Source organism: Sapajus apella, unplaced genomic scaffold, assembly GCF_009761245.1.
Source record: "Sapajus apella isolate SASKATOON/1434 unplaced genomic scaffold, GSC_monkey_1.0 scaffold48, whole genome shotgun sequence".
NCBI lineage: Eukaryota > Metazoa > Chordata > Mammalia > Primates > Cebidae > Sapajus > Sapajus apella.
In genome coordinates this window covers 4,130,284-4,142,377 of record NW_022436988.1, presented here as the reverse complement: position 1 = coordinate 4,142,377, position 12,094 = coordinate 4,130,284, and the positions used below count along the sequence as shown (strand labels likewise).

General features: G+C 54.7%; 2 protein-coding genes across 3 annotated transcripts in view; both read right to left on the bottom strand.

Annotated features, from left to right (window-relative positions):
- TIMP2 (TIMP metallopeptidase inhibitor 2) overlaps positions 1–12,094 on the bottom strand; it is a 67,852-nt gene that overhangs the window by 35,351 nt on the left and 20,407 nt on the right. The gene's annotated exons all lie outside the window — the stretch shown is intronic.
- Positions 981–3,630, bottom strand: CEP295NL (CEP295 N-terminal like). Its single transcript, XM_032241478.1, has one exon. It carries the CDS (start codon positions 2,820–2,822, stop codon positions 1,167–1,169), a length of 1,656 nt encoding a protein of 551 aa, XP_032097369.1. The 5' UTR covers positions 2,823–3,630; the 3' UTR covers positions 981–1,166.

Sequence of the window (12,094 nt, the reverse complement as noted above, 5' to 3'; positions counted from 1 at the left end):
GCTGGAGTGCAATGGCGCGATCTCGGCTCACCACAACCTCCGCCTCCTGGGTTCAGGCAATTCTCCTGCCTCAGCCTCCTGAATAGCTGGGATTACAGGCACGTGCCACCATGCCCAGCTAATTTTTTGTATTTTTTTAGTAGAGACGGGGTTTCACCATGTTGACCAGGATGGTCTCGATCTCTTGACCTCGTGATCCACCCGCCTCGGCCTCCCAAAGTGCTGGGATTACAGGCGTGAGCCACCGCGCCCGGCCTCTTTCTCTCTTTTCTCTCAAATTAGAGTTAGAAGAATGTACTGAGCAACATGCTACTTAAACAATGTTGGTTTTGTCGCTCTGAAAGACTAAGAGAGGTTTTAGCTTTGGTTCAATCTCTGTTAATATCTCAGCCCATAGCTAAGCACCAAGCAAGTGATCTATCTTCTGAAACTGTGCCCGTCTGACTTTGGGTGCCCCTGAAAGACCCATGTTTATTTGGCTAAAACATCTGAAGGGCATAATTGACCTGGAGTTTCCATCTGTCACCCAGGCTGGAGTGCAGTGGCATGATCAGCTCTGGGAGACACACCGCCGGTATGTGGGCTAGACCCCCCCACTGGAACCCACACGGGTTCCTATTTTTGTGCATAGGAGGCTTCTCAAATGGGACTTCATTTTAAAGGTAAGACTAAGTAAGGAAGGAGTCCCTGTGAGGGAATTTGCCCTGGAGGATGGTATAATGACAGAATGCCCTTTTTTTTTTTTTTTTTTTTTTGAGACGGAGTCTCACTCTGTTGCCCAGGCTCGAGTGCAGTGGTGTAGTCTCAACTCACTGCAACCTCTGCCTCCCGGGTTCAAGCGATTCTCCTGCCTCAGCCTCCTGAGTAGCTGGGATTATAGGCACATGCCACCACGCCTGGTTAATTTTTATATTTTTATAGACACGGGGTTTCGCCATATTGGCCAGGTTGGTCCCGAACGCCTGACCTCAGGGTTCTGCCCTCCTCGGCCTCCCAAAGTGCTGGGATTACAGGTGTGAGCCACCGCGCCCAGCCCCAGATTGCCCATTTTATACAGGCTTAATAGTCTCGAAGGCGATGACGCAAACACAGATCTTAGAGACTCGGGTACCAGTTCTGGCATCTCCATTAGCAGTGATGTATTTCCCCGGGTGGGACTCTCGCGTTTAACATATGTTCTGAAACTCCTGCAAGCGCTTCCTGGCTTCTGCAAGAAACTGCTTGTGCAACTTGCTTTGCTCTAAAATCTGCTGCTGCCGGTCTCGGATCATCTGACTGTGCTGGTCGTCGGTGAGGCTGGTGCCCGACAGGGAAGTGGTGCTGAGCTCGGACTGGCTCTCCCTTTCCTGGGCTGTCGTAGAGGGGGACCTCAGATGGGCCCGTCCAGCTCCTCTTTGCTGCCTCCTCTCTTTTTCTAACTCAGCCTTGTGGATTTCCAAGCTCCTGTCTGGGTGTTCCGTGCGTTCAAGCGATTCCAGCTGCTTTTGCCTTCTCTGCTCCGTCTCTGCTTTCTGCCTTTGCCTGGATGCTGTCAAGCCTACTGTGTGTGCCTGGTCTTGAAGGTGGAGCTGAAGGGGGCCCTCTGCCAGCGTGCCCAGTTTGGGCGTCTCCTGCCCAAATTCAGTGCTGTACAAGAATGAGTCCACTTTGTTGACACATATTTCTGCCTCGGGAGACAACGTCTGACTTCCATTTCTAAATGTGGGCTTGACCGTGGGGTGACATTTTTGGTTCCGGACCTTGCCCGTTAATGTTTTCAAGTGGGTCCTGGACACCGCCTGCTGCTCCTCCTCCCCTGCCAGGCTCCTGCGTTCCCCGGCGGGCATCATCTCTGTGTCTGCCATCTTCTTCTCTCTCCGGATCCTCCCGCCACATTCCTGCATCTCTGAGACGCCATGCTGTCCCCCAGGGCTCTGGTCCATCCTGGGCTTCAGGGCCAGGTACAAGCACAGGTGTTTTTTCAGCTTTCTGTTTATACGAAACAACTCTTCAAAGGCGAACTCCAGCTCTTTCTGCCACTTGTTCTGGAGCGTGCACTGAGCTGCTGGGGACACGGCTTCCCTCCTGGGGCTGGAACCAGCCGACCTCCCCTCCAGACTCTGCCCCTGAGAGCGGCTGGTCAGGCTTGGAACGAAGCAAACTGCCCCTTTCCCCGGCCGCCTCCTCCCTGCCTGGGCCGTTCCTTTCTCTTTTTCCTCCACGCGCCTGATCTCTCCTGCGCCCACCACAAGTGGGTTTTGCCTTTCTGAATCCACCTCTCTGTTCCCCCAAGGGTGGGTGGCACAGCGGCCATCCCCAGACTTGGTCGAAGGTTCTCTCCTTCCCTTTCTCTTCTCAGGCAGGGTCACGTGAGAATGCATCTGATCTGTGGCTTTTGTAGTCTGCGGCTTCTCTGGGCTCGCTGGCATCTTCCGGGGCCTGGTGTGCCTGGGTTGTTGCCGGTCCAGCTCTTCCCTGCAGCTCCTCTTGTCGCTAAGGGCTGTTTTCTGCTTCTCTTTGCCCCTCGGGGGCCTGGGTGATCTTCGCTGGTCGGGCCCCTCCGAGCCAGGCTTATTTTCTGTGGCCCGTCCTCCTCCCCAGCCTAACAGACGTGCTGACTGCAGCCTGTCCAGGTCCCTGACTTGCAGGTACCGCGACTCTCGCCACTCTGCCCTCAACTCCTCAGCCAGGCGCTGGCGCTGGTGGCTTTTCCACAGTTTCGCATCCGCTCTCCTCTGCAGGGTGAGATCACCTTTTCCCCGGGCTGGCAGCAATCTGTGCTTTTGCCTCCAAAGCAGGGGTCTGTTATCAGGGCAAAGGCTGAGCCACATGGCTCCATCCATGATTCTGTTCCTGTCTGCGAACCTGGCAGACACAGCTTCCCAGGGACGGTGCTTGGAGCCAAGAGTGGAGGGTTCAAGGGGCGCCCCCGGGCCTGAGGGGCCACAGAGGCCACGACTGTTCCACAGCAAGCCCACGAGGACAGGAGCACAGGTGCAGCTCTCCAGAGTGCTCCCACGAGAGGGAGCAAGGCCCTGACGACAAGCACATGGGATGCTCACTGCGGGGACAGACTCCAAAACGCACCCTCCCAGCCCTCCTGCCAACACCCATCAGGGCCTGTTCTGAGCCTCCCAATTTCTGTCCTACACACTTTTGACAAGAGCTGGAGGGGAGCTGTTTTGAACAGGGTGTGGTTTTGCTTCCCAGGGGATGCTGCACTGCAATGTCTGGAGACATTTCCCATGGTCACAAATGCAGGGAGGAGGTGCTCCTGGCCTGCAGCTGGGTGGAGGTGAGGGAGGCTGCTAAATACCCCCACACTGCACAGGAGGGCCGCCCGGGACAGCGAATACCCGGCCAGAGATGTCAGTGGTGCTGAGACTCAGAACCCCACCCTAGGAGGCGAGTGTTAGGATTCAGGTCAGGCTGGAGTGGCGCAAAGAGCAGTTCTTGAAAACAAATATTGACAAGAGCAGGTGGAAGCAAAAGAGGAAGTCTGGGCCTCTGGAGGGAGAACTGCTTATAAAGGAAAGGAGGAAGGGACGGAGGAGGGAGGAGCTTGCAAGCATGTGTGTGTGCAGGGATGTGTGTGCAGGGATGTGGGTGCAGGGATGTGTGACTGTGTGCAGGGGTGTGTGTGTGTGCAGGGATGTGTGTGCATGCATGTATGTGCAGGGGTGTGTACAGGGGTGTGTGTGCATGTGTGTGCAGGGATGTGTGAGTGTGTGTGCAGGGATGTGTGTGTGCAGGGGTGTATGGGTGTGTGTTCATGCACGTGTGTTCATGCATGTGTGTTCAGGAGTGTGTGTGTGTGCAGGCTGTGTGCATGTGTGTGCGCAGGGATGTGTGGGTGTGTGTTCATGCATAGGTGTGCAGGTATGTGTGTGGATATGTTCAGGGGTGTGTGTGGGTGTGTGCAGGATGTGTGTGCATGTTTGTGCAGGGATGTGCAGGTGTGTGTGCATGCATGTGTGTGCAGGGGTGTGTGTGTGCATGCAGGAGTGTATGTGTATGCATGTGTGTGCATGTGTTTGTGTCCATGGGCATGCTGGCGTTTATGTGTGTATGTATGTGTGTGCACGTGTTTGTGTCCATGGGCATGCTGGCGTTTATGTGTGTATGCATGTCTGGTACTTGAATCCAGCAGAAACCAGAGAGGAGGAGAAGCTGGTGTTAGCGCTGTTCTTGATTCCCAGCTGTTTCCTTTTATAATGATCAGAGGAGGACTCTTCCAGGTCTCTTTGGCATCAGGAAAGGACCCACGCTTTGTCGGGCCTTCCTAGGAAAGGAGGGGCATTTACACCAAAAGAGTACGGGATTGTGTCTGTTGCCACGGGTGGCGGATGCCAGAAACAGCCAGATCTGTGAGCTGCAGGAACAGCTAAGGGACAGCCACGGTCCATATGGAGTCCCCTCCACTGCCCCTTCCCTTCTTTCATCTTAGTCTATGCGGAACCGGGCTAAGCAACTGGAGTCAAATGTAGTTGCAGAAGTCAGAACATACTGCGTCTGTATTACAGCTAACATGAACCGGGCAGGCTCCCCTCTGAGCACTTGGCAGATTCGTTTATCTCTTCTACAGTAATCCTTTGAGATAAGAAGCTCCTATCACCCCGGTTCACAGATGGGGAAACTGAGGCAGTCAGAGATGAAGATGCTTAACCCAGATCACACAGCTGGCAAGTGGCAGAGACAGGCCCTCTGCTGCTTGGGCGAGCCCTAGCGCCTTTGACTAACCTCAGGTGGTCACGCTACAGCTGGCTTTGACTTCAGTCTTCGAGTGGGATGACCTTGCACATCTTGGTAAATCAGATCACACATTTAGAATACTGGTTAAAATTACATTTAACCAGACTTCCAACCACCATGATGATCAAGAGAGACAAAGGGAGAGGGAGAGCTGGGCCCTTAAATTCAAATGACAGATTTTCAACAAAGGTGCCACAGCAGTTTAATGGGGGTGGGGGGAGAAATAATTTTTTATTTTTCAACAAATGATGCTGGCACATTGGACAGCCACATGCAAAAAAATGGGACTTCACATCATTATCTCACCCTACTTACAAAAATTAACTTACAATGGATCCATAGGCCTTAATGCAACATCGACAACTGTAAAAGTCTGGAAGAAAATCTAGGTGTGTATTCATGACCCTGAGTTAGGCAAAGATTTCTTAGATACAACCAAAAACACAGGCAACAAAAGAAGAAACGGATACGCTGAACATCATCGAAATTAAACAACAACAACAACAAAACCACTGTGCTTCAAAAAGATGCCGTAAGTAACGTGAAAACACAAGGCACAGCCTGGAAGGAAGGATCTGCAAATCATATATCCAACAGAAGATCGAGTCTAGAACATACCGACAACTCTTACTACCCAGTACGATGGCAAATAATCCCATTTAAAAATCAGCAAAAAGAAGGCCGGGCATGGCAGCTTGCACCTGTAATCCCAGCACTTTGGGAGGCTGAGGCTGGTGGATCACTTGAGATCAGGAGTTCGAAACCAGCCTTACCAACATGCCAAAACCCTGTCTCTACTAAAAACACAAAAATTAGCCGGGTGTGTTGGTGCGTGCCTATCATCCCAGCTACTCGGGAGGCTGAGACAGGAGAATTGTTTGAACCCAGGAGGCAGAGGTTGCAGTGAGCTGAGATCGCACCATTGCACTCCAGCCTGGGCGACAGAGTGAGACTCTGTCTCAAAAATAAATAAATAAAACGAAAAATCAGCAAACAGATTTAAATAGCTATTTCACCAAGGAACATACATGTATGGCTGATACAGCACATGAAGGATGTTAACTGCAGCGGTCTTTAGTGAAATGCACACTGACTCTGCAACGTCCTGCCACTTCATACCCACCCCGATGACCTTAGGCAAAAAGACAGACATCAGCCACTCCTGGTGAGGAAGGAGGCACGAACCCAGCCCTGCACACACTGCTGGTGGGAACGGGAAATGGTGCAGCCACGTTGGAAAACAGTCTGGCAGTTTCTTCCAAAGGGAAACACAGACTCACCATATGACCCAGCAATTCCACTCCCAGCTCTAGAACCAAGAGAAGGCATGAGTCCACAAAAAAAAAAAAAAAAAAAAAAAAACACCAAAGCTCGGAGAGGTGGAATGACTTTGACTTTCCCAGCTCACACGGAGGAGCTGGCCTCAGACACCAAAGACCACCATGAACGGCCACGGGGATGTCCAACGAGGTAGGGTGAGGCTGAGGCTGCTCTGAATGCTCTTCTGTATATTGGATGGCACCTGGAGGCCCCAAGGCTCACGGTCTATTTCTGTGCCAAGAGCCATTGGGTTACACCCCTTGTCAGCCAACAACCATCAGTAAAACCTGGACAAGTCTTCCCTGCTCTGGAAGTGCCCCCAGCCCGCTGAATGACCTCGGTGCACCCTGTGCCGGGCCACTGGCATGGGCATCCCAATGAGGCAACCTGGATTTTCCTGGAGACACACAAATGGGTAAAAATTTAACACATCTGGGCAGAGACCTTTGGGGTAAGTCCAGATCATTGCAGCCAGCTCCATCATTCAGGAATTGATGCCCACGTTGATACCATCAGATGCAACCTTGCCCCTGCCGCCCCCAGCTCTCCCTGCTCTTCCCTCTGAGCCCCTCCCCACTTGCTAACTTGAGGCAGAGGGGAGGGTCTCACGTGGACTCGTGCAGACATCGGCTGGGAAGGCAACTAAGCCTTAGCTGAGCCCGAGATGACGGAAGAGAAACAGCCGTTCACCCGGTGCACAGCCCGCTGGAATGCCTGCCTCTACCTGTGATGTCCAGCCTCCAGGCAGCCCAGGGGCTCTCCAGCCCTGCCAGACAGGCCGTCTGGTGCCCTAGGCAGGACACGTGCCAAGGAAGAGAGCCATGGTTCCAATCAGGGTCCTCACTACAGCTCCCCTCCCAGAGGCACCTGCCCTCTCTGGTTGGTTAGAATATTCCAGAAGGGGCAGAGATCCTGGTGCTCCTCGGAGTGTTCTGAGCATCTAGGGCTGCTTTGATGTTTCCTACTCCCCCCTGCCCTCTGGTCCTGCCTCCCAGAGCTGACAAGGCTGCCTTCAACCACTCGGGAAAACCACGGCTCCCTCCTCCACGGAAGCTGCGCTCAGAGCAGCAGACAGGAAGGCAAAGTGGACACCCATCTGGCCTCTGGACAGCACCAGGGCCTCCCACAGAGCCGAGTGGACACTGGGCCCATTCTCCTCCTCCCTCGCTCTCTGAGGCCCTGTGGCCCCGTGCAGGAGCCAGCCTGTGGCAGCTCCACCCCAGACCGATCCAATCCCAGGGCCTGGGCCCAGGAATGTGCTCAGGTCACCAGCTTCCCAGTGACTCTCACCAAAGTCAGCCAACCTCTGGCCTACAGCTGGAGAATGACGTCCCAGCAGCTTGCCTTTCCCCGGGCAGCCACTCAGACAGCTTTTTGACAGAGATGGACCTCACCCAGGGACCCTCCACCCAAGCAGCAGGGAAGTGCCAGGACCCACAGCCAACAGCACCCGGTGTCCCCCACCCCACGCTTCTCGACACCTTCTGAAGGAGACTCCAGGCCTGCTGTGCACTCCTGTGGAGTCAGGGAGGACGGGGGTGAGGGGGGTGGGGGTAGGGATGAGCGTCACAGTCGCAGGCTGGGTGAGGTGCCCAGAATGGGGACTCCACGGTCAGACAGGCCTGTGTCCTGGCGGTAGGATCCCGGGTTCTGCAGTTCCCTCTCATCCGCCTCACACTGCCCGTCACACCCCAGGGTATGAGAGCGTTTGAACAACACACGCGCCCATCCTGGAGCCCTGGGGTGAGCCCGTGAGAGTGGCCCGCGCCCCCCCAGTCGCACAGTCCCACGGCTAAGTAGGGGCGGTCATGACAAAGGCTCAGGCCCTCCACCCACCAGGCTGTGCTGTGACAAGGCTGCTGGAGCCCCCGGCACCATGACGGGATGTGGGGAATCCGCCCACGGGGGTGACTCTCAGTGTGAGACCAGGCCTGGTACACTTCTACACCCAAAAATCGACACAGCAGATGTCGCATCCCCTGGAGAAGCCCCCCCCCGACCCCAGACACGGGGGACAACGGCAACCCTGGCCATCCCTGAGGACAATGGGAGGACTCAGAAGGCCTCTCTCCTCCTCCAGGCATGGACCAGTCCCTCGAGATGCAGGGACGACCTTCCCTTCCCACCTCGGCCTGTAACAGACACAGCACAGGCTGCATTCTCTGCTGGAGTCACCGTGACCCGGGGAGTGACTGTGAAAACAGGAACAAACGGGGCTGCTATGTCGGTTTCCTGGAGACACGGAAATGGGTACAAACTTAAAACATCTGGGCAGAGATCTTTGGGGTAAAGTCCAGAAAATCACAGCCAGCTCCATCGTTCGTTCTGGAACTGATTCCCCCCATGCCACCATCAGACGCAACCTCGTCCCTGCTGCCCCCAGCTCTCCTTGCTCTCCCCTCTGGGCCCACAGAAATAAACAAAAGCTCGGAGAGGCTGAAAACTTTCCCAGCTCCCATGGAGGACCTTGGTTTGAATCCAGATGTGACACTGATCGGCACGCAGACTCGCAGCGTTTACTCTTCCAGCGTCTCACACACACGTCACACATCTCACCACCTCACGACCCCACCACCTCACAACCCTACCACCCCACCACTCCACCACCTCACCTTAGGAGGCGAGGCCTATTCCTATCTGCATGATCTGACAGGAAAATTGAGACTCAGAGAGGTTAAGTAACTTTCCTAAGGCCACGCAGCTGGTAATCAGGGCAGCAGGGATTCCAAGCTGAGCAGGCAGCCCCTGATCCAGGCTCCTATCCTGCTGCCCAGGGAGGTCAGAGCTGGAAGCCACTTCTGCAGCACGAGGAGACTCTGCCTGGGCTGTGCTTGGCCTCACGTGACCTCTGACCTCCCTGACCTGCCTGTGACTCTGACAGGTGTGCTGAGCTTCTGACGGGTACCGAGGGCTGCAAAAGGGGCCTCCATGCGCTCCGTGCGCATCGACCCGCGACACCATGGTCAGTGCCTCTGAGTTCATCACGTGGACCAGCCCCGCCTTCACTCCTCTCAAGTACTTGATCTCTCAACACGCACGGAAGGGCATGACCGAGCCATGGTGCTGCTTGAATCTTGTTAAAAGTCAGGCTCCTATTCAACAGCCTGGGTGGGGCTCAAGACCCTGCATTTCCTTCTTTTTTCTTTCCCCCACTTTTTTTTTTTGAGACAGTGTCTTGCTCTGTTGCCTAGGCTGGAGTATAGTGGCACAATCTCAGCTCGCTGCAACCTCCACCTCCTGGGTTCATGTGATTCTCCTGCCTCAGTCTCCCAAGTGGCTGCACCACCATGCCTGGCAAATTTTTGTATTTTTAGTAGAGATGGGGTTTCACCATGCCAGCCAGGCTGGTCTTGAACGCCTGACCTCAAGTGATCTGATAGGTATTAGCCACCTCGCCCATCCTGACTCTGCATCTCTAATGTATTCCCAGGGGATGCGGGTGCTGCTGGCTGGGGGACCACGCTTGGGAGTACCGCCGCCCTGGCAAGCTGTCTCTTCCAGGAAACTGCATCTTGCTCTGTCCTCCTCCCCGGCCAGCAGCTCAGCCCTCATCCTCTCTCACCCAATCAGCCTCTCTGCCCCAACCCCTAGGTCTGCACCTTGCCCTCTCCCGCACTAGGCCCCGGCGCTGTCTACCTGAGCGGCCTGGGTTACATTTTAGCATCCCCTGTGTGATCCCCTGCTGTCCACACCAGCAAGCCTCCGAGTGCCACCCGAGGCCACCACCTGCATCATCACCTGACTGCTGGTGAAGGGGTGGACTCCTGGGCCTCCCCCGGGGACAGATCCTATCCCAGCCTCTGCAGGAGGGGCCCAGGAAAGCGGCCAGTTCACCGGCTGCCCTGTGATCCTCACCAAAGCCAGGCAATCTCTGGGCCTAAAGGCTTGAGAAGGGTCAAGCTGCTCGCCCTGGCTCCCCTGGGAGCCACCCCAGCCTGGAGCACTGCCCAGCAGACGGGGCTGGCAACCAGCAGCGCCTGGACTGTGCCCATGCAGGTTCCTCGTGACATGGACCGATGAGGGCTGAGCTGCTGGCCGGGGAAGAGGACAGAGCAAGCTGCAGCTTCCTGGAAGAGAGAGTTTGCCAGGGCGGCGGTACTTCAAGTGTGGTCCCTTCCCCATCCTACCCGCATGTCCCCTTCCCACTCCCCTAGGACGCCCCAGCCTCCAAGGGAACAAAGAAAACGTGCTTCCCTTTCTCCAAAAGCCCAGCGCTGTGTCTTTGAAACGTAAAAATAGCTGTAAAAGGGCTCCCGTGAGCTGGCGAGAGAGATCATTTCCATATAATTGGAGCTTAGCCTTTCATATGGAAAGTTAGACATTTCTTTGTCTACTGAGCCTCCTAGAATATGTAATTTGACCTCCTTTGGGGGAAACTTTGGATTGTCTTTGGGACGATAATATAGGAAATCCCTCCAGGGCTTTTAAAATGTGAAGAACCTCAGAGGTCCCATACACTAAGTGACCCAGGAATGCAGTTCGGGTTTTCTGTCACCTTTTTATCACTTCCTGTGTCCTCCCTACCCTGGTCGTAACTGTCTGTGTGTCTGATAGCAGCCACACAAATAAGCTTATTAAAATTGTGGGGTTTTTTGGCCAGGGTGGTGGCTCATGCCTGTAATCCCAGAACTTTGGGAGGCTGAGGCAGGTGGATCACCTGAGGTCAGGAGTTTGAGACCAACCTGGCCAACATGGGGAAACGCCATCTCTACTAAACACAAAAAACTAGCCAGGTGTGGTGGTATATACCCGTAAGCCCAGCTACTTGGGAGGCTGAGGCAGGAGAATCACCGGAACCTGGGAGACGGAGGTTGCAGTGAGCCAAGATCACACCACTGCACTCTAGCCTGAGCGACAGAGCAAGACTCTGTTTCAAAAAAAAAATTACATTTTTTAATGAAGTCAGTAGACTCCGAGGGCAGTGGGCTCTTTCACAAGACCACTACCTGAGCTTTCACACGCGGCCTTAGCAATTCTGAGACATGGGCGTCACTGGATACAGATGACCCACGGGGGAGCTGGGAAATTGTTAGCAGACGCTAGCCTAGAAGGTCTTTAACAGCCTGCACACGTGGCCAGATCTTATAAGATGAAAGGTAATGGGAACGTATCTAAAACCCATAAGTGGGTCCCTAAATACCACTATGCAAGTAGAGGGGGCACGTGGAGCAGTACAGGAGACGAAAGACACTGGGCCACCGCAAGGGTCAATGGGACCGTCCCCTGCGTGAACAGAAATGTCTGTAACCCTCAAGCGAATGGTGCAGCCCAGCCGGCCAGACCTCACCTGGCCGTGGTAGGACACAGCAGGAAAGCGGCACACTGCGGTGCCCAGGATGCCAGCGGGCACAGTACCGCATCCACAGGCACCACTTGTTCCCACCCTATAGGATGCCACTGCACCAGAGGAAGGCACGGAGAACGGAGTCTGGCTCCCCGGAAGGCTCAGGAAATGCCCAGAGCTCCGCGGAGACATACACGTGGTGCTGGATTCCACGGAGAGGAACCCACAGGCAGACACGGAGCTAAATGGCGGCAAAAAACTACGAAGTGCTTGTGCTCTAGAAACGGCCGATTTGATCATGTCATGGGATAAAAGTTACCGACCTGTAATCCCAGCACTTTGGGAGACCGAGGCGGGTGGATCACGAGGTCAAGAGATCGAGACCATCCTGGTCAACATGGTGAAACCCCGTCTCTACTAAAACTACAAAACATTAGCTGGGCATGGTGGCGCGTGCCTGTAATCCCAGCTACTCAGGAGGCTGAGGCAGGAGAATTGCCTGAACCCAGGAGACGGAGGTTGCGGTGAGCCGAGATCGCGCCATTGCACTCCAGCCTGGGTAACAAGAGCGAAACTCCGTCTCAAAAAAAAAAAAAAAAAAGTTTCCGAATCACAATCGAACCGTGATGAAATGATCAGGAATAAAGGAGACGCACAATTTGGCTGAAGAACAAGGAGCAGACCTGAGTTAGGGAGAGGTGTGCCTTCCTGGTCAGCTCTGGGAAGAGGAGGAGGGCGCCGAGGATGGGGAGGAGGGGG

What these genes read in the sequence shown, in the direction of transcription:
- CEP295NL (XM_032241478.1), bottom strand. Translation starts at nt 2,822, where the DNA reads ATGGATGGAGCCATGTGGCTCAGCCTTTGCCCTGATAACAGACCCCTG.